The sequence below is a fragment of the Gracilinanus agilis genome, chromosome 3, assembly GCF_016433145.1.
Source record: "Gracilinanus agilis isolate LMUSP501 chromosome 3, AgileGrace, whole genome shotgun sequence".
Lineage (NCBI taxonomy): Eukaryota > Metazoa > Chordata > Mammalia > Didelphimorphia > Didelphidae > Gracilinanus > Gracilinanus agilis.
Window position 1 is genome coordinate 675,726,867 of NC_058132.1, and position 22,825 is coordinate 675,749,691.

The 22,825-nt window shown below is 35.6% G+C and overlaps 1 protein-coding gene across 1 annotated transcript in view; it reads left to right on the forward strand.

Moving 5' to 3' along the window:
• NAALADL2 (N-acetylated alpha-linked acidic dipeptidase like 2) overlaps positions 1 to 18,906 on the forward strand; it is a 412,400-nt gene extending 393,494 nt beyond the window's left edge. Inside the window, exon 10 of the mRNA XM_044669560.1 lies at positions 18,708 to 18,906. Within this exon, the coding sequence (XP_044525495.1) occupies positions 18,708 to 18,906 (199 nt within the window). The remainder of the gene's footprint in view (positions 1 to 18,707) is intronic.
• Positions 18,907 to 22,825: the final 3,919 nt, after the last annotated feature.

Consider the following 22,825-nt stretch of genomic DNA (forward strand, 5'->3'; position numbering starts at 1 on the left):
TATATATATATATATATATATATATATATATATATATATATATATATATATATATATCCCCAGTTCAATGGGTAACCAATGTGTGGAAGCTATCATCTATCTTCATGCATACAAATCATTAACAACAGGAAAAAAATTAATGGCAACTGCCACTCTGGTGGACTGGATCTATCTTGTTTTCTTGCTGTGCATGGTGACGGATGTAGCATTTAACTGGACAACAAGCAGTTGAATTTTCATTCATGAGAATCTAAAGCATGAAATAAAATTGATCTTTTTTTCATCATCACTCTACATAGGACAGATTCTATTTCGGTGTATATTGGGCAAACAGGCTATGGGAAGATGACATCTACTAAAATAGCAAAGGTGGAGGGGGTCATTTCAGAGGCACAGTCAGCCATAAAGAATTGAGATGAGCTGTCTTTTTTATTTCTTAATGAAGCCACAGGAGGGGAAAACTGGTTGTTATTTTGCATCCCCAAAGTCTTCATTTGTTCCCCAGCTGTTCTTGTAGCAATAATAACAAGGGTTATCACCATATCTCATCTCCATCCAGAGAGAGTCCGTGAAAGTGAAGGGCTTAACTTACTGTGCAGGGGCAAGAGGCATTCCTTTTTTCCAGAAATATAGTACAATGCAAACACTGTTAAGTTGCCAAAAAAAAGAGGCATACATCATTAAAAGAGAAGTATTTCAGAAGCTATTTAGCCCAGCCTCCACTTGGTAAAGAATCCCCTCCACTATATAGCTGAGGAAGGGGACATCCAGGCTTTGCCTGAGGGCTTCCAGTAAGGAAGAGCATACTGGAGCCAGAGGCAGCACATTTCCACTTTGATTAGTTAGTTAGAGGTTGGTTTTCCTTTGGTTACTTCCATTACTCCTGATTCTGCTTTTTGAGAACAAACATAACAAATCTAACCCTTCATTCAGGTGCTCCAAATACCTAGTCCACCATGCTGGTGTCACAGTTTCCTCTCTTCTTTAGGTGAAACATCGCCAGGTCCTCAACATATCCTGGCATTTACCAAACCTTTCAGAACCAGAGAAGTTCCCCTCCTCTTCATGCTCTCTAGCTTATCCCTTTCCTCCCACCTCTATGCTGCCATATTTCTAAAATTGTAGTCTGACCAGGGCAGAGAACAGGGTTATTATGATCACCTTCATGTTCTTCAAAGCTATCTTTAATGCAAACTACAACTGCCTAAGCACTCCTAGCTGCCAAATCATATTGTTGATGCATTAAGTTTGTAGGCAACCGACTTTCCTCCCCTTAAAAAAAATTGTGATGCTCCCCAATTAAATATCATCTCACTCAGTTTGGCCCATTTTTCTAGCCAATCAGGATCTTCTAGGATCTGATTCAGTCATTCAATGTATTACCTGTTCCTCTAGCTCCCTCTCATCCATAAACCTCATAAAGATGCCATTTATCCATGTATCCAAGTTATTGACAAAAAAATGTTAAATTGTGAGTAGAGCACAGAACACTCTACCCTTCCATTGAAGATGTCCCTTAGAAGATGGCATAGGGCTTCTTGGTTCAGTCACACAACCAATTTGGAATCTACTATTTTTTTATGTCATGATTGGGAATATATCTCTCCATATTCTCTATAGGGATGACATCAAAAGAATATATAAAGTTAATGAATTTTATTTATTATGATTTGCTACATTTTATAATTTGATTGATTTGATTTTGCTTTGATTCCAACATTTGGTTTTTCTGGTCTATAGTTTAAATATTTCAATAAGGTTCATTATTTTAAATTGCCATATGAGAGATGAATGTTATAAATAAATTATAAATTATAGTTTCCAGTATATCTTCTCTTATTAATAATTTTCCCCTAAATTTGAAATAATTTACCAGATCTTACAGCAAAGACTACTTTTAGTAAAGGAAATGAGTAAATGAAACTTACTCTAGATATAAAGAATTGAATAAAATTGGGTTCTTCACATGTTTCAATTTTTATTCTTCTATAAAGTTCTTCCAAAAATCATTATTAAATATAAAAAGCCCCCAAATCCCCAGTACTAGTTGGCTTTTTCCAAGAAATTCAAATATTAGGCCTAAACAAGAAATTATATACATATGTAATAAATTTCTCTCTTCTTTTTCTAGTAATGAATTATTTCATATTAAATATATTTCTTGAATAAAATAAAACAAAGCTCAGAGATTGGAATCCGACTGAACTAATTTTATTGAAAAAAATCATCTACTTAACAATTCCTCATTTTTTTCTTATGTTTAATGAATTCAGGTGTAGAGACACTCAATAGGAAATCACATCAAAGGCCAGCAGCCTCATTCATATCTTTTTGTCATCCCCTTTCATTTCCTAAAACAGACATTTCCATTGAAACAAAATGGTGTTCAAATGGTCTCTGATTCTATTCTCTTTAGTAGTTTACTTCTTTTATTGATACCTCAAAAGCATAAGTTCAGACATAAAAGCCAGCCAAAAAAGACCCTAAAACTTCTCCAAAAAATGGTTAACAAATGAATTTCTATTCCTGAGCTGTTACCTAGGTGCAAGACTTCAATTTTAAAGTTTTAAAAATACTTTTCATAATTTCTGACTCAATGGAATTCCTAGGCCCTTGTTAATTGTTATTTTTGTCATAGTCAGCTTATTGTGGACAGGGACCATTCTTTCTATTTTTTTTTTATCTCTTGCTTCACCATTTAATGAATATTTATCAAATTCATCTTTGTTGATATTAACCTTCCTTTCTTTCCTTCTACTTCCTAGAGAATTCCTTATTATAAGAATTATCCAGATGTTTTCTTTGTTTTCTTTCCATTTTTACATTAAATCTGAAACTACATAAAATGCAAAGAAATTGCAGCCAGCTGCTTGGTGTCTGCCTTATGTCAGACTTCAGAAGAGCTTGGACTGTAGAACCCAATCATCACTCTTGTGCTAGCTTGTTAGGAGAGGACTGAGCATCCCCATGATAATGCAGAGTCACTGGCTCACTCAATTCTGAAGCAGGGGAGAGCAATGCAGAGTCCTGGGCAAATTTGCTACCTTTCTTTCACATCATTTCCATGGTGCATGGGAAGTATCCGCCAATATATTGAAAGAAAAGGAAGACTTTCTATTAATTGCTAGTGTGTTAATAAGACAATTGCCTTCAAATTCAAATACAAATGACTTCAGGCATTTTAGATTGTTGAAATGAAAGTCATACCCCAGTTAATCTATGTCATGGGGGGTATATAGCTACATTCTCTGGGTTTCATATTGAAAAATAACCCTGATATGGGGCTCTCTTTGTGCCTCTTTCCTGGTTCAGTGACCAGCAAGAAACTAATCAATCAGTTGAGGCATTTGTGAAGTACTTACTGTGTGCCCAGGTATTGTCTTCAACAGTAGCTGTATGAAGATGGAATTATAACAGCTTGGGGGAAACTGTGTGCCTGTGTGCCTGTCTTCACTGGATGTCTCCTAGCCTCCATCACTCCTTGGTACCAACCTCTTCCACTCCCTGTAGCAGGGGATGAGTTTTCTTCTCAGGGATGAATTTGTAATGATGTAGTCTTTCTAGAACCAGCCCTAGCTGCAGTTCCAATGAGGTGCTTGTTTTGAAATTTCACTGTGCCACCCTAAGGATATGTTTGAGAAGTGAAGCATGCCAGTTAAATATGTTTTCCAATAGCATTTACAGATACTTCACAGCTTCCTAAATCACCCCACAGCATTTTCTACTGGTGAAAGCATTAAACTATCAGCTTTCTAAGCTGTTTTTTGAGTCCGAATCCACTTAGTGAGGTTGTTTTGTGAATATAGGATTAATGTTTCTGCCAGAACATTCATTAAGTCTAGGACAGAATGTCAGGGTGACTTGTATGCGGATGCCCAGTTCAAAGAACCTATTACTTGGCTTCCTCTCTATTTAAAGACTCAATGCCAGGGGGCTTAATTAAGAGTACCACTATCTGCAACTTTTTTTGCATAAATTAAATATTGGACTTCCAGTAGAAGGTGAATATGGATTAATGATATTGAAGAGGTTGGGGCATGGTAAGCCAATTTCTTCAGGGAAGTTTATAGTCGCATCAACTGTTTTCATGAAACTGTGAAATAAATGTCAGAAAAAAGCTAGTGTTGATTTTTTAAGGGACTAGGAACTAAAATCTTACATATATATGTGTGTGTATATATATATATGTATATATATATTTTAAGCCACAAGCAATTGACACTCTGTTTCAATGACCTTTATTACTTTATCTTCTTAGATAAATCATAGACTTGACCCTAGCTTGATGAAATTGAGGGGACAGTAGAATAAAAGCCAGTTCTCTGTGGAACAAAGAGAAGAGAGGTCTTGGCAATAATCCAGTTAATTTAGACTTTGTAAACAGGAAAACTAGGTAATTTATAACTGAAAAATCCACTTTGAAGCAAATTACTTGGATTGACCTGACCCTGGACACATAAAGGAAGTAATTGCTGCTTTTCCCCTTGACTTTGGGCAATAATCTGATATCACACATCCATTGATTTCAACAAAAAGTCCTTTGGTGACAATAAAAGAAGGCCTCTAAACTCTATCTTAAGTAAACTGTGAAAAGGACAGACTGTTTAAAGAATAGAGAACTATTCAATGCTTACCTTTGTTCAACCAGTTATAGTTTATTCCCCAAAGGTAAAAAAAGGCTCCCCCAAGTACAGTCAGTGGTCTTTTATGAATCCTGAGCTAGATCCTTTATTTTGCTTTGGGGAAATGAGTGTTGCCTAGACAACAAAGGCCTTTCTCATTCCTTCCACTCTGTCCCCTTTGTCTGAATATGTTCCTAAGGATAGGAAAGAGTCTAATCAGCTGGATGCCTTCTGGGGCCAAGTCATCTTTATATACATGGCAGAGTTAGAAGTTCAGCTTTTTTCCTCAGGTACCCTCATATGAACATGCCATGTTTACAGAAGTTAATTTCTTCATTTCTTCTTCACCAGATTTGTTTATCCTTGTGACTTTAAAATGTCATTCTTCAGAGCATCCTATCTAAACTGAATGGTTTTCCCCTCTAGAAGTCTATTCTCTGGTGTCCTACCCATCTTTTCTCTAAATCCTTTGAAATCTGCCCTCTTAGATCCTTGGATCCATGTCAGACAATATCTTCTTTTCAAATCTCTCCATCACAAATTCTGATACAGGGGTTGCTTCCTGCCAAGATCCTCATAACTTCCTCCCCAGCAATCATTTTGTCATTTTTGGTGAGGCAGAATACCAACATAGAATTTCTCCTTATTGATTCCTCTTTTTGAAGGATGAAATTATCACTAAGGCTAGTCAAGAAATTATTAGCTGTTCTGACTTTGACAGGGAGTTCCATCAGATGTCTGGATAATTGAAGTCCTCCATCACTGCCATATCATGGCTCTGTGATAGACTTACTATTACTAAATTCCTCTGCTATGTCTTCTTTCTAATCAGATGATTTGTAATAATTTCTGATGGCAATACCACTGCATCCATTGATATTTGCCTAATATTGCACACCATGCTTATCACTTAAGTCTTCCTAACATTCACACCCACACCCACTCTCTCGCCTTTAATCATCCTATTTCATTTCAGTAAATATTTCCAGAGCCATATTTCTGTCCTAGATCATATCCCATCAATGGTATTTTTAAGGCCAATTATGTCTTCTAACATTATAACCTTTAATTCATCTCGTTTGTTACCCAAACATTTTGCATTTATGTGCGGAACTCTGAGGCCAAGGGTTTTATTTAACATTAATCTCTTTTGTGGAATTTTGTCTCCAATGAACTGATGATAGCCTCAACTATGGTTCTTTTTCCTATGTTCTATCTCTTCTATATGGTATTCTTGGTGAAAGATGTGAATTATTCTGATCTAAAAGGTTGATGGAACATAATAAGTCTGTTGCTGTTGTGTCCTCCCAGGCACAGAGAGCAAGACGGATGCCCTCAGACCATGGAATCTTAAAAACGTGATCTGACTGCTTTGAAATGATTAATAAAAGATTCAATAGAGTATAAAACCATGGAATAGGTGAGGAAGGAGGGCTAAGGGGATCCCTAAGATAATAAAACTACACTTATCCCAGAACCCTCTGACCCAGAAGGGTTTCTTCAGTCTCCAACAAAGTTGGAGCTACTCTATCTACCTCTCTACCAAAATTTCCTAAAATCTCCCTAATTCTTGCTACCTCACTCTATAGCCTCTCCACACAGTTTTAGTCAAGGAACAGAGCAAGTGACTGCATCAGGGTAGGTGACCACAATGGCCTGGTCACCCAGATGCAGGCTAAGCCTATGGAGGTAGTATAGCAGTTCAGTTTAGTCAAGCTGGGTTTCTCTCTTCCAAGTCATTCAAATAGATGACACTCAGATCAGGAAATGCTAACAGGACTATTGCAGACAGGACAGGAACCACACAGAGTCTGCAGGGTACTCTCAAAACAGAATTAGAGGAGACCAAAGTTCAGGAGCTCTGAACTCTATCACTGCTCCCAAAGTCTCCTCCTAGGCTGGCAGTTCAACCCCCTCACAATCCTCTCTCAGCATTCTGAGAGTCAAACCCTTGAACATTCCTTCCTTGCACTCCAAGCAAAATCTGCTATTTCCACTCTGCCACACAACACATTTTCCTGTATCCTTTATTCCTTTCTCTCACTGGCTAGACACTCCTACTTCCTTTTCTGTCTCATTTAAATTCACCTGACTATAAGGCACATAACTCTAACCAGCCCTTCTTAGGTGACATTTTAAGGATAAGTTTTTATCATCATCTTCATCACTATCGTCACAGATATGCAGCACATCCAAATTTTCTAAGGGCTTTACATATGTTCTGTTGTTTGAATTCACAGAGATCCTTTGAGATAGATGCTAAATGGATCAATCAGTCCATCCACATCCATTTTTTAAGGGCTTTCTTAGTACTGGGCATTGGATTTACAAAAGCAAAGATGAAATAACTCCTCCCCTCAAGGTACTTAAACTTGTAATGGTGGAAACTATGTACATATTTAAATAAAACACTTGGATAGGAACTGAATCTGTGCTTTTGTTGATAGACAACTCCCAAATCTTTTTAACTCTGAGGCTGACTCTTCACTGGCTGGGGTCCAGTCTTTACATTATATAAATTCACAGGATTATAGATCCAGAACTAGAAGGAATCTCAGAAGTCATCTGGTCTAATTCCATCAATTTACACATAAGAAAAATGAGATGTAGAGGGCTCATGACCTGCCAGTCTTCACTCAGGTGGCAAGTCGCAAAACTAAGATTCAAACCCATTTCCTCTAATTGTAGATGCAGCCATTCACCCAACATGTTCCACTATTCCTTAATACCAGGGCTAACACTGAGTTTCATTTCTCTCCCCTTTTGCAAATATAACATAAGAAGAATTATATACTAATCAACTGATTAGCAAAATTCCCACAGGCAAGAATCCAAAAAGGTTGTTTTAAAATAGGAAATTCTTCTCATTATAATAGTCCATCACATCAATATAACACAATTTGTTTAGTTATTCCATATCAATTATTATCTGCCTTGTTTCTATTTCTTTCTTAGCATCAGAAGGACCACTATAAATGTTTTTGGTATACATGAGGTTTTTCTTTTAGTCATTGACCTTTTTTGAGTAGATACCCTTCAATGGGCTTTCTAAGTCAAAGGGTATGGACATTTTAGTAGCTAGCTTTCTTCTAATAATTTCAATTTTTCAAGGAAAGTGCTTTGTAAACTTTCAGTTACTATACAAATATGAATTGGTGTTGCTGATATTGTCATTGTTCTTGGTTCTACTCTATGGTTCATTTCATTATAATGGAAATGCCTTCTTCCATTCCAATAAATTTTTTGATCTTGACCCAGGGAGATAAGCCAAACTTTTAATGAGCTATTTTACTTGCTGTCAAAATAACAATGGATAAGTAATTTCTTTTTGTTTGAAAAATCCAAACTGAAACTCTGAGACAGTAGTAAACAATAGAGATGTGAAAGTTGTTCGTCTCAATCAGTAGGGATACCCTAACAATATAATTAATTGCCTAAATTAAACTTAATCAGATTAATAATAATAATAAATAGCCAGCATTGTTAAGGTTTATAAACTACTATACCTGTTTCTTTTGATCTTCTCACTTATTCTAGTAGAAGCTATTTTTTTCCCTATTTTATAGATGAAGAAACTGTAGCTGAAGGAAGTTGATTTGCCCAGGGTCAAACAGGTAGTTAATCTGAGATTAGAGCTAGATTAAAACTCAAATCTTAGTGATTCCAATTCAAGCACTCAACTCACTGCATTACCGAACTGGATTGGTTTTATCTACATAAACTAAAGTTCCACTATATTGAATCATTACAGTTTGCAGTTGACCCCGGGTTCTTAAAGGCTGGGTAATTATGATATAACCTATAATAGAATCAGCTGTGCTGGAAAAGTCTTAAGTATGAGCTGGGTGACAAACCTAAAGTAGAGGAAACTGATATAAAAAGCCAGGGAAGTGAACATGGGTTAAGAATTCTGGGTTCTAGGCTAGGTTCTTTTATTGACTAGCTTTATGACTTTGGCTAAGGCCCATAGTCTCCCTGGGCTTTACTCAGTTTGCTTATCTGTTAAATAAGTAGGTTAGACCATATGACCTAATAAGGTAATTTATTTCCTGCCTCCACCCCATTCCTCCTTTGTGGTGCTTCCTCCTATCACCTATCTCTCTTTGAATCTCTATCTTCCTTCCAGGTTCAACTCAAATAGTGTCTTCTATCTGGGATCTTTTCTAATCTTCTCCCCTCCCACTCAGATATTAGTGTTCTCTTCTACAAATTGTCTATTGTTAATGGATTAGTCTGTATAAATCTAAAGAAATTCCTCACCAATTCACAACCAAGGTTCTAGTTTCAACTACAACCTGAGATACTTCCTAGCTATGTGACTATGGACATGTCACTTTATCCCCATTACCTAGCTCTTACCACTCTTCTGCCTTGGAACTGATACACAGCATTGATTCTAAGATGGAAGGTAAGGGTTAAAAAAAAAGAGAACAATGAATGTTAATTCTATATAAACTCTTTTGGAAAATAGCTGAGGAAAGAATTCCTTTTGTGACACAAATATTGTATTCCAAACCAGGAAGAGGAAAAAAAAAACAGAAAGAAAAAAATTATAGGCCAATCTCCCTAATGAATATTGAAGCAAAAAATTTAAATAAAATAATACTAAACAGATTACAGCAAATATCACAAGGATCATAAATTATGACCAGGTAGGTTTTATACCAGGCATGCATAGATGGTTCAATATGAAACCATATGATTATCCTAATAGATAAATTCCTCATCGAGTTGGCTATAATTTGATTAATTTTTTTGGTCCTTCAACTTTTGAAGACCATCTAGTTGGTCATCAAAAGGTTGCTCTCTGTGTCAGTGAAAGGAGTATATAGAGCAATGAAAATTCCATCTTAAAGTATCGACAAAGTTATCTATATCAGAGGCATCAAAAAGGCAGCCTTCTGCCCACAAACTGCCCAAAAGGAGTACTATCCCAACCAGATTAAAATATAATCAGGTAATATTTAACAAAGTAAATAAAAATAAAGTACAGATAATATTACATTTTCAAACTAAATTAATATGTGGTCTGCAGGGAGGCTTATTTAGGGATCAGTGGCTCCCATTTCCAATTAAGTTTGACAAAACTACTCTACATTTCTGGTGACGCTGATTTAGTATCTCAGAATTGCCAAAACAACGCTATGATTCCTTTTCTTCTGCCCCATTTGTCTAGCTATTTTAACTCAAACAGCTCTAGACTTTGACACAACATAATAATTACCTCAGTAATCAGCTTTACATGGCAGTTGTAGACCAGATACAACCTTAGATGAAATAATATTTATAAATAGACCATTAGCATGCTTAATATGCTTTCATGGAATGTGACAGTCAAATTTAAAAAAGAAACCCTCATGTTGGAACAAATACTCTGATTAGTATTAACAAAATAATATTCTTAGGAGTTGCCCATATTTCAAAGAAACATAGTTGGCCTTCTCTTTTTAAATTCAGTATGTACCTTCTTCCTCATTTGAAAGCCAGAACATACTATTGTCAACATGAGGTATGATGCTAGTAATTTAAACTTCTAACTATTGGTACCCCATCCCCTTTTATGATAATAAAAATCAATGTTTGAAAAGAAAAGCCATCATTTCCATCAATAATATAAATATTCACATAGAAATGGCTCCTCATAATTCTCAGTGATTTTGTTCCCAAATTCATCTCATCTGTCCTTTTGCCTTAGTTGAGTGGGAAAGATTTGTCAGTTATACAAAGATGCATCATCTCCCTCAATGGTGCTGCCTGGCGTTATTAATTAGGTTTCCTAGTTTGGGGCTGCTCTTTTCAGGTCACAGTGGAGTGTCATTGAAATAGACCCATTAAAATGAGTGATGGGTGTTGTAATTTCATTAGTGTCATCAATAATGTATTACACTTTCCTCTTAGTAGTCTCTTTCTGTTGTGTGTGGGTCAGCCAAACTGAATGAATTACATTCATAAGCTCCAAATAGTTACAGATGATGGGAGAGATTTTACCAGATAGGTATGGGGATTGGGGTGGGGGGAGAGAATTAATGCTGTTTTAAACATGTTAGCTTACTAAAGTAATTTCAATTAAATAATATTTTAATTATGTCTGATGTGTATCCAAGGTTCTATGAAACCTGTGTTATATGTATGCAAATACCATGGTGATTTATTGAAATAGGATGTGCTGCCAAGGTCCCACTAGTTCATTCTTCCTGCAGAGAAATGATCCTGATTTGGATTAAGGCTGCGTATATGAGAGAGAAAACATGTTTTGGCAAGGAATCTATCACCCACTTATCAGAGACTGCTCAACATGGAAACCAGACTGAATTCCCTTCTCACTTTTGTTTCCACCACTGACTTTGCATCATCTTCTCTATTTCTACCTCCCAAATGTGCCCCTTTGCCAAACTTCCCAATGTTTTGTTGGGGTACCACTGTCTTCTCAGTCATTAAGTTACATCACTATCTACATATCCCATGCTTTTCATTTAAAGACTTTTAGAACCCACCTCCAACTTGCTTTAATAGCTTGTCATACAAACTATTCTGTTCTACCCTTGGTGGTCCCATTGTCTATAAGATGAATGTGAAACTCCTAAGCTAGGATAATACTTTTTATTCTTCCCTTTCACTTATTCGATATTCCAGCATAACTGAAATTCCTTGGGTTCCTTGAATTTGACAGCATATTATATTATAATATAATTAATATAATATAATGCAATGTCATATAATATAATATAATATAATATAATATAATATAATATAATATAATATAATATAATATAATATATTATTGCATATGTAACCTTCCCTTGTCCAGAATACCATTCCTTTTGTCTCAAAAAAAATTTTTTTTCTTCAAAACTCAGTTCAGATGCTATTTCTTTTTTGAAGTCTTCCCGATTTCCTCCCAATTGGTAATTCTCTTTAGCTCCTCAGTTATCTTTATTTTTTTATTTAAAATTTTTATTTTATTTTGAATATTTTCCCATAGTTACATATTTCATGTTCTTTCCCTCTCCCCCGAAGCCTCCCGCCCCCCTTTACATGTTGTATCCCCACTTTTAAAGCTTCTCAAGGGCAATTATTACTGTCTTTTTTTTTTGTCCTTGTATGCCTAGTACAATACTGCTACATAGTAGATACTTAATAAATGCTTGTTGTTAATCTGAATTGAGCTGTTGAGCTTGTATGACCTTGTGTAATTCTAGATAGATGCATAATGCCCAGCTTTTATAGATTTGGTTCTAGCCCTGATTTATCACTCCAGAGGTGGACAAATCATACAGGAAAGAAAAGACACTTGTATATAACAGCCCCATACATACCAAAATCAAAACACATTTAAGTTCAGGTTCTGTGCCATCAGCGATATGGAGACGAGGCCACTGACTCAAATGTTTTGGTCAAAAATGCTGATCTACACGTGAGCAAAAGAGACACGTTCAAGGGTAAGAATGTATTTATAAGTCTCCTATGTCTCAGATGGAACAACCCGAGGTGGCTACAGTTAATGCTCACTGTTTAAATTTTAGCCACATTACATAGCCATCAATTCTCTTTACAAAGAGCTACCCCAGTCAGTTTTGCTGAACTAGCTAAACTGTTCCAGACACCATCCAATGAGTCTACAAATGAAACAGGAACAAGAAAGAAGCCTACAAATGAGTATATAGGGGAATAGGAAAGGAGAAGCGTATGAAAACCCAAAGGAGAAATTCAAACTGATTTAGTTGCTATAACATAACTGACCTCTCCATATTTAATGAAGGTTTTTTGTTGTTTTAACCCATGAAGCTACAACTGAAACCTCTTTTTCCCCTTTCAAAAGATTTGGAGAGCTCTTCTAGAGACAGTTTAAAGATATCAACCAATAGATGTCCTGGATTTATTTAATAAAAGTTTGTTGCAGTGGGTAGGATTTAGGTCACTGCCATCTTCCCTCAAATACAAAGTTCTGTACAAAATTCTGACAAATAATTTTTGTGCCTGAGGCAAGCAGCTTAAAAAACATGCCCAGGCATCCATGCCTTTCAATTTATTGACTAGGTCAAGAGGTGGTAGAAGTAGTCAGAGAAGGAGCTTCCTTGAGGTGTAGCTCCTTCAGAAAGGAAATATTTTTTGATGGTTTCTTAACTTTTCTTTCTCTAGTTGTATTTTCTTATTCACCTTTCTTGGAAACTATACTGGACATTAGTGCTTGTGTAGTGCCTTAATTCTTTCCATTAAGCATGTTTCTGAAACTTTGAAGCAGAAGGAAATATAGAACAATGATACATTTTACATCCAAAAGATTTTTATAATCCCTCTAGTGGGAAAATTGAATAAGAATAAGAAATAAAATGATATAATGAGCTCTTTCATAAGGACTTCAAGTACAGAAATTCATTCTATATAACTAAAGAAACAAAATAGTTTGAAGCATAGGGATAAGTAATTGAGAAAGATAAGATTCTTGGGAAAATTGGGAGACAAAATTATACTTGTCACAAAAGTTTAAAGAAAGATATTTATACAATTCCCTTTTTGTCTTCAAGGAATTACAATTCATTGAGATAAGGTCATGATCTATTTCATCATCTCAATGTATTGGTGAAACTTAAATGATATCAACTGCCCAGATAAAGGTTCTCCCTTCAGTGATGATGGAAGAACCTGTGTCATTTGTAGCCACCAACTTCCTTAGGTTTATACTGATTTGTACTCTGGTTGGGTGACAATGGAAATGATTATTTATCTTATATAAGAGTTTGCCACCAGCCTACCCCTTGAATCACAGACATATGGAAAATGTGTTTATCTCCTTGTAGAGTTTCACAACCCAAGCAAATGATCCATTTCTATTCACATGGCTTGTTTAGAGGCATTTAGAAAGTATGTTATTGGGTTGTTTACTAGTTAGAGAAAGCACATTCTAGTTATTGCCCAAACCAGGTCTGTTGTTGCCATTGGAGAAATAGATATGTGTGTTTTCCTACTTGATCAAAACTACTGTTGCAGTTTTTGTTCAGTTTTGTTTTGAGGCCTCAAAATTCCTGTGTTTTTCTTCTTCATCATCATTTTTCCTCTAAGTGATTTCTTACAATGAGAGCTAGAAACTGTATATATATATATAGAGAGAGAGAGAGAGAGTCTGAGCTCATGATTAAGTGAATTCACATTAAGGGACTAATCTTGTAACCCTTGTGAACATAGATTATTAATGCTGCCTTTTCATTAACTTGAATATTAATGATATTTAACATTTAATAATCACACAATATGTATATGGTTCTGTGTTCCATGGCTGCTATTAAATCCAGTAGAAGTTGGACAGATGGAAATAGTCTTTCTATCAGTGCCATGTTCATTAGACCTTTCATTGAGACTGTCCTGATTACAGTGCCTCAGCCATCTAAATAGTAGCCCTACTTGGGAAGATTCTACCATTGTTCTTGCTTAAGGTAATCATACTGAGATGGACAGTTTCTTAAGCAGAGCCCTGTTACTGAAAAGGTGTAGTCAATTTTACGTGAAAATTATTGATAGTAAAATGGAAAAAGTGTTTTCCATTGAACTAAAAACACAAATAATATTCAATGAATAAAGATTAAAATACATTTTAATACTTTTTATTCCTTATATTAAGCCTTTAAATCCTTTCTGTTCCTACTCCCATGTATTAAACCTGTTTTTTCTGAACACATAACCTTATGAGATGTAGACTTCTGTAACTTGTTCTAAATCACCATTTCTCGGAGCATCATTCCATCATCTAGCAGAAAATTCTGATATTATCCAAAGCAGAGTATCTCTTGCCATCATCTCTCTTTTATGAGGGTACTCCTGGAATTTGGATTACAAATCTTGAAGTGCTTCTTGGAAGGTCAGAAAATTAGGTTACTAATGGAGTGTCTAGCATACTTTTCTTTCTTTGATGTTTCCTTTTATCAAATGTGTTCACCTCAAACATTTAAGGGAGCTCTCAAAAAATCACTTCATCCTTTTTATTTCCAACTTTAGTACTCTGATTTGTCATCAAAAATCCTCTTGGTAAAGATTTAAGGTACTTATAGACCCCTTGAATTAGTCTAATAAACTCATTTGATTTTTATTATTTGTATAGGGCCTCCTCTAAAGAATGTTCTGTTATCTTTATGAAAATTCTCGGAAAATATTTTCATTGATGATTTTGATCTTGGGAAATACAACTAATAATGAATACTTAGATACATTTATAACTGGAAAAAGCATTCAACAACAATACAAAACATTTACAAGATACCATAAATGCTAGATACCAAGACAACACACACACACACACACACACACACACACACACACACACACACACACCCAACACACCCCAACACATTGAAGTATTGTTTGTGTTCAAGAAGCTTATGTTCTGGCAGAGGGACAATACCCAAACATAGATAGAAGTAAATACAAAAAAAATGAAAAATAACTTGGGCGAGGGAAAGATACTTCTATCTTGAAAGGAGATGAAGAAATCAGGGAAATGATCAATATTTATGATATAAATGAATTTGTGACCTTAATTAAGTGACAGGATCATAGATTTAGACCAAGAAGGGATTAAGAAGTGTAACAAATAAAATTAATATAGAAGGATATATTTAAAAATATTTGGGTTTTATCATTATCCATATTAGAAATTAAGCCACATGCCTGATAGGAGCTAATTCAAATGCTGTGCACTATTACCTCTGCCCACCTGGCTTGTTCAGCAGGAAAAGAGGAAGTACTAATCCCAATCTCCCTATTTAAATTTCTGTTTACCTTGGTTTACATCACCACGTAAGGATAGGAAGCAAGTTGAATCATGGGAAATGTAGTTTGAATTGAGATCCAAATGTCCACAGGAAGTTTAGACCAGAGACCTCAAGATCAGTTCAAGGACTCCCAAATTTCCAATATAACAGAGGCCATATGGCCTGACCCAGTCATTTTATTGTTGTTATTGTTTTAAATAACAAGAATAATAGCAGTTTAGTTAGTACTCATGTTGTGCTTCAAAATTTTCTTTTTTTTTTTAACTGTACCTTCTGTCTTAGAATCAATACTAAGTATTAGTGCCAAGCAGAAGAATGGTAAAGGGTAGGCAATAGGGATTAAGTGACTTGCTCAGGGTCACATAGTTAGGAAATGTTTGAGGCCATTCTGGAATCAAGGACCTCCAGTTTCTAGGCCTGACTCTCAATCCACCTAACTGTCCCCATACTTCAAGATTTTCATGTATATTATCTCACTTAATCTTCATAACAACCTTACTAGTTCAATGTTATTATTAACCCAGTTTTACAGATGATTAAACTAAGGCTGAGAACTATTAAGTAATTTTTCCAGGTGTCTGAGGCAGAATGTGAATTCAGGCATTACTGACTAGATCTAATGCTTAATTCACTGTGATAACTGCTTTGCCATTTTATTGATAAGATGAAGAAATACAGGGAAAATAAATGACTTACACACAGTCACAGCATTTAGCATCAGAATTCATTTCAATCCAAGTCCTCTTCCCCTGCATCGTCTCCTCTAAGCATCAGTTTCCTACTTTTAAAATTAGATGACATAATTTGAGAAATACAAATCAAAATAATTCTGAGGTACCACCTCTTACCTATCAGATTGACCAATATGACAGCAAAGGAAAGTAATAAATGTTGGAGGGGATGTGGCAAAATTGGGACACTAATGCATTGCTAGTGGAGTTGTGAATTGATCTAACCATTCTGGAAGGCAATTTATAACTATCTACAAAAGGCTTTAAAAGACTGTCTGCCCTTTGATACAGCTGCTGGGTTTGTATGCCCAAAGAGATAATAAGGGAAAAGACCTGCACAAAAATATGTATAGCCACACTCTTTGTGGTGGCAAAAAATTGGAAAATGAGGGGATGCCCTTCAATTGGGGAATGGCTAAACAAATTATGGTATCTGTTGGTGATGGAATACTATTGTGCTGAAAGGCATAATGAACTAGAGGTACTCTATGTGAACTGGAAAGACCTCCAGGAACTGATGCAGAATGAAAGGAGCAGAACCAGGAGAACCTTATACACAGAGACTGATACACTATGGCACAATCTATTGTAATGGACTTTTCCACTAGCAGCAATGCAATGATAAAGGACAATTCTGAGGGAATTAGGAGAAAAAATGCTATCCACATTCAGAGGAAGGATTGTGGGAGTAGAAACACAGAAGAAAAATTTCAATTGATCACATGGGTCGATGGGGACATGATTGAGGATGTTGACTTTAAGCGATCACTCTATTGCAAGGAGTAATAATATGGAAATAGGTCTTGATCAATGATACATATAAAACCCCTTGGAATTGCTCGTTGGCTCCAGGAGGGGGAAAGAAGGAAGGTAGGGGAAATACATGTATCATGAAAGCATGGAAAAATATTCTAAATTGATTAATTAAATAAAAAATTTTTTTAGAAATTAGATGATAAAATCCATAGTGCCTATCCCCCAAAGTTATTGTAAAATTCAAATGTTATCATGTGTGGAGGTTGGCTTGCAAACTTTAAAAGCACCAAATATATGATCCAGAATGTCAACAATTTGCACTTTACACATAGTATCTCATGAGAAACTCAAATTAACTTTACGAAATAAGGATTATGACTACCATTGTGCCTATTTTATAGAAGAAAAACCAAGAATCAGAGATAATATAAGCCTCCTTCTTGATCTTGTCCCATTTTGATGTCCAGGGAAGAATCAAAGCCTATATCTTCCCAATGTCATGCCAGACAGATTATCCATTATGTTACAATTAATGGTTTCTCATTACCTTCCCTGTCTATTTATTGGGAAGAATAATTTTTAGGATACATATATCATTGTAAGTGAACATCACCTTTAAGATTATGTCTAAGACAGAAGGGACTAAGGGAAGAGAGGATAAGGGCTTACCTCCCTGAGCTTGGTGATAATATTCCCTGTTATCTTAGTCTCTGTTTAGATGGATATGGTTGAATCAGATTATATATATATTTGGGGGGGAAAGAACTGTTTTCATTTCTGTCTTTATTTCCTCTGATCTTTACACAATGCCTAGCACATAGTAGGCATTCAGCAAATGCTTTAAATTGAATTGTGGGCATGCCACAATTGTTGCCAGTAAAGGATCATACAATGAATGATAAATAAATATATACCAAATGTTTGTAGCACAAAATGTCCAAGTTGTCTTCTTCCTCTAGGTGCCAACGATACAGGCATGTAGAATGATGAGGGCTAACCAAGTTTTAGAGCAGGATAGGACTAGAAAATTACCAAGGAATTAGTTTAGATCCCATTGATTCCTCTTCTCTGTTCTTCCTCCATTCCCAGGTGTCAGAATCTCACATCTTTCAGAGGTCATATATAACAAAGAGGGGAGTAAATTTTGTCCATATGTCTTTCATTTTAATTTTTACTTTAGTTTTATTGGTGCTTGAACTGATTTGGACTAAGAAAGAGGTTTGAAAAATGTAATAAAGACATACTTTCCTGCCAAAAGGATTCTACCTAAGTATCAGTGGGAAGATATTCTACACTTTACCAACAATATACATGACATACTTCTTACTTTAAAAAAATCAGACTTTTGAGACCATTGGTATGGGATATTCCCCATGAAGAAGCTCCTTGTAATCATTCAATTTGTCAGGTGCCAATCTGCAACTTAAAGTCTTAAAAGAGATGCTCATTGTCATTGAGAAAATAAGTAATTTGCTATTGGTTATATAACAGACATGTGTCAGAGGTAGGAAGGAAGACTTCCTTTTTCCAAAGGTATATGTCTAGTGACTGTACCATACTGCCATTTTTTCTCATAATAGTGCATACTCTAACATTTAGTTGAAATTTGAAAAAGGAAGCGAGTACAAAATGGAAAAGGGATAGAAATGGTGTTGAAGTTGATCTTCTTGTATCCTACCAATCACTTAATTTAAAGGGTTCAAGCCTATTTATCTCTCTGTGTTAGTTGATAATTTGTGCCATTTGAAATAAAAACATTATTTACTTGAAAGAATATGATTTACTGAACTATTTTTTCTTCATAAAACAGTAAAATGTTCTGTGTTTCTCTTCAGAAACATTCTATACAGACTGGATGAGAAGACCCACCAGTTTTCCATACTCCATGAAGTTTGGGAGCAAGACAAGTTACATCTGTCAAATGAGACCCTTCAAGCAGCCCTATCCAAGGTGCTGAACAGCATCAATTCAGCTCAGGTTTACCTCAAAGCAGGACTTGATGTATTTGAGAGTGAGTTGTTGGGAAAGAACTGAGAAAACTCCCAGCATTTTTAAAAGTTTGTTTACAATTCAACAAGCAAAAGCTCTTGTCTGACCAGGATTTCTGTGAGGTTAAAGGCTTTTTTAAAATAAGTTTTCAACTTGTCTAAAAGTACTATTGTGTGTAAAAATGTACATGAAAAAGAGCCTTTTGCACATTTAATATTTTTCATATGTCTACATTTTGAAATGTGTAAGAGCAAGTTATAGAATTAACACTTAAGATTTATCTTTTAGAAAGAAATCTGCTGTATTTTTATATATGTGTTGAAAAAAATACTACATTTTGGGGACCAAAGCCCAAAAAGTTCTGGACAATCTTTGCTCCTGTGGATGAAACACATAGGAATGTTATTTATCTCCTTCATGTAAGCACTATTAATGACCCAATTTCTAAAATAGAAATGGAGAATTGATAAAGTTGCAGTTTAATTTCAATGGTAAGTGTTTTTATGAAGAATTCAGCTGTTTTGACCAGTTGACCAAAAACTCCTTTGAATGTTTCTGTTTGTGAAATGAAGTGCCTGATCTTAAGACAACTAGATGTAGTAATACACTGGTTTCAGAACTATAGTTTTCAAGTGTTACCAATTAAAGAGCCATAAATAGTCCAGGGAAACTCATGAGGTATATCTGAATGGAGCAATTTAGATGCAAATTTTCCTTAATAAGGTATATAGTAACTGGTTTTGAACTTTCTTATTTGCCTCAGTTAAGTTTGTAAGAATGTGAGAAAAAGGACAGATCTTTTGAGAAAGGAGAACTGGGAATCCTGGACGAACCCAGTGTGACCTGGGGTCTCCCTTTAAAAGAATTCATCATTCAGTGTTCTTCTTATTTTAACTTGAGCAACATTGTTGTGAGGCATTTTCCCCAAGAACAAGTCAGAAGCATTTCTGTAGACATGAAGACCAAGTTTCTCTTGGAAAACAAATATTTTAGAAAGAAGAAAATTGTTCTCTCCATTACTAAAGAAAAGCAAGTCCCTGGGAATTAGCATGTTTGTTCTGACCCAGTGGAAATCATATTAATTTTAATGAAGGAAATCTTGGTAGTGGCTCCCCCAACCCCATATGAACTCCTTAATGATAGTATTAGGTGCTGATGACTCCAAACATGACTCTGGACAGGAGAATGTAATTTAGGGTGCAGTGGTTCTGGTACTAGCTCAATGTGGGAAATGGATAAGTTTTAGATAAGGCTTATGTTTCCTCTTCCACTTCCTCCCACTCTTTTAGAGCACCTTCCACTTTGCCCTGTTGTAGGAAATGCAATTTTATTGACAGATCTGGCTATAGCTGAGTATATAACATCTCCTAAATCTAGTATCCTTCAAAATCTCCTATCAGGTAACATTTTAAACCTCTACAGTATTTTCTAAGTCTATTTGAAAATTGTATTTCTCATATCAGATAAACTGATTCCATTTGGAAAACCTATTTTCAGACTATTTCATGTCAATTTCTTATGCCTAATGAAACACCCTTTTTTCACAAGTCACTTTATGTCAGATATCTAACTCTCAAATTTCCCATTCTAGCATTTTGTTGAATCCATGATCTTGGAAGCCTATATTTTGATTTCTTCGCTTTTAGTTTTTATTTTTCCATTATTTTTAGGTTTTAAAAAAATAGAATCATGAGAAGGAACGTAATTTAATTTAATAAAAGGAAGCTTAATCTCAATTATATTAAAAAATGTAAGGAAGTGATGTAGGTCAAGATCAAATTTCAACAAACATTTATTAAAAGCCTACTATGTATAAAGACACTTGAGATGTAAAGGCAAAAATAGAATAATCCCTACCTTTGAGGAGCTTAGACTCCACTGAGGAAATTCAGAATTTGAGGCAGTTAGCTGAATAGTTCAGTCCTGCAAGGGCAATTGCAAAGTGAATTATCCCAATGGATCCACTTTATTTTAAGAATCACTTCCTCCCTGAAAACAGCTTCCTAAAAGTGTTCCTTTGGAAATGTTTGTTTCTGCCATATTGGAGCCATTTTCCATAGGGAAGACCTGGAGGTTTGCCAAGTCAGGCTCCCTCCTTACATTATCTTCACTTCCTTCTCTTGTTCTTCCAAGATAAACATCACAACACAGGGGGAGACACAAGCTCAGGACACCTGGGGCCAAACAGCAAAGAACATTTTGGAAACACTCTCTTTGTGCCGGTATTTCTTAAATATTTAATCAGGTTCCTAGTCTTTCTATAGGGAAGCAGTTTTTTTTTTTTGTTTGTATTGTTGTCATTTTGTATTTCAGGTTGAAAGCGTCTCCCACTCTGGACTCATCTCTAAATAAATGTGTTATTCCTTTAAAGCATCGCCAGTAGAAAATCATCTGCTTTGAAAAAAAAATAAGAATCACCCACCACTCTAAATCAAATGAGGCACAGACAGAATAATCTAGAGATAACCTATATTATCCTTCAAATTTTTATGGTGTTCAGTATTTGAATGTAGGCTGTTAATTATGAATGATGAGCATGATTTTTATTGGTCCATTTAAGAGAATTCATAAAGAAACTTTAACTGTGATTAAACCAGATGCCAAACTGTTATATGAAATCTACAATAGATCTGTCTTTACATATAACAAAACTTGCTCAGGATCCTACCAATTTGATATTATTTGATTTTGTGTGTGTGTGTGTGTGTGTGTGTGTGTGTGTTCTGCAGAAACAAGAGGACTGCTAACTTGGACACATTAGGAAAATAACAAGAACTGGGTTTTCTCCAAGTGTGAATAGCGTCTATTGACTCTGAAACATGTAAAGTTCTCTTCCTCTTAGCTCTGATGTATGATGGCTTCCAAACACATCTCCACCAATTCAGTCACACAAAAGCCATTACTATGTAACAGACCTGGGAGGTGATTTTACCTAGGATCTTCTAAGTCAGACTTTTCAGCATCAGGTCATCAATTTTAGATCTAGAATGAATTACAATACAGTCTTCGCTCCAATTCCCTTTCTTGAAGTAAGTCAGAGGTAATTCTGTTTTTAGGAAAGGACAACTGAGGCCAGAGAGATTCACTTGCTCAGTCATATGCTTAGTCATGTTGAAAGGCAATCTAGAACTCATATATCCCATTTTTCATGCTACTCTGCCTCCCAGAGAAGCAATGGATATCATCCCCCTTGAGTTCTTTCCCTTTGTTTATACAGCCATTCCACACCCGCTGAGCACAGCTGAACTGCTGTCTCATATGATGGCAAGTTCCTTGTCTGTCTGTAGCCAGGCACTTACACAGCTACCCCCAGAGAATTCAGATGAGGGACATGTGAAGGATGTGTGCTAAGGAGGCCACATTACTCCTGCCCTACCAACTGGGAAGGGGAGAATCGAGCTAAGGGCTTTCATGTTAGAGCAAGTTGGCTCAATATTATCACGACCATCTAAATTACTTTTGGTTCCCATCCTTATGTATGTATTATTTAGTGACATAGGTAATGGAGTTATACTACTAGAATATCAAACAGGTCTCAAGGCTTTGGGGCTAACACATTCTCAGTGCCAACACATTTTACTGAAAAGAAAAATGGGCATAGTCAGCCAATGACTACATTTAGTCCAATCTTTCCAACACAGTCACTACCAAAAGTGATCAAAAAGCAAAGAGGCAAGTCTCATGTTCTTGGTAGTTGATGACTAACAGATAGGTAATGACTTCTCAACTCTATCTTAAACACGAGAGAGAGAGAGAGAGAGAGAGAGAGAGAGAGAGAGAATTGCAGATGTAGATACAAGCAAAAAGATATCTGTGTGTACTGTTCAATGTCACAAATTTACAAAAAATTAAGATGAAACAAGCAACCACAAAATTTTACTTGATCCTCAAACACATAAGTAGGCTGACCTAAGAGTCTCAGAAAAATTACACCCAACCCTAATTTTGTAACAAAAATGCTTAC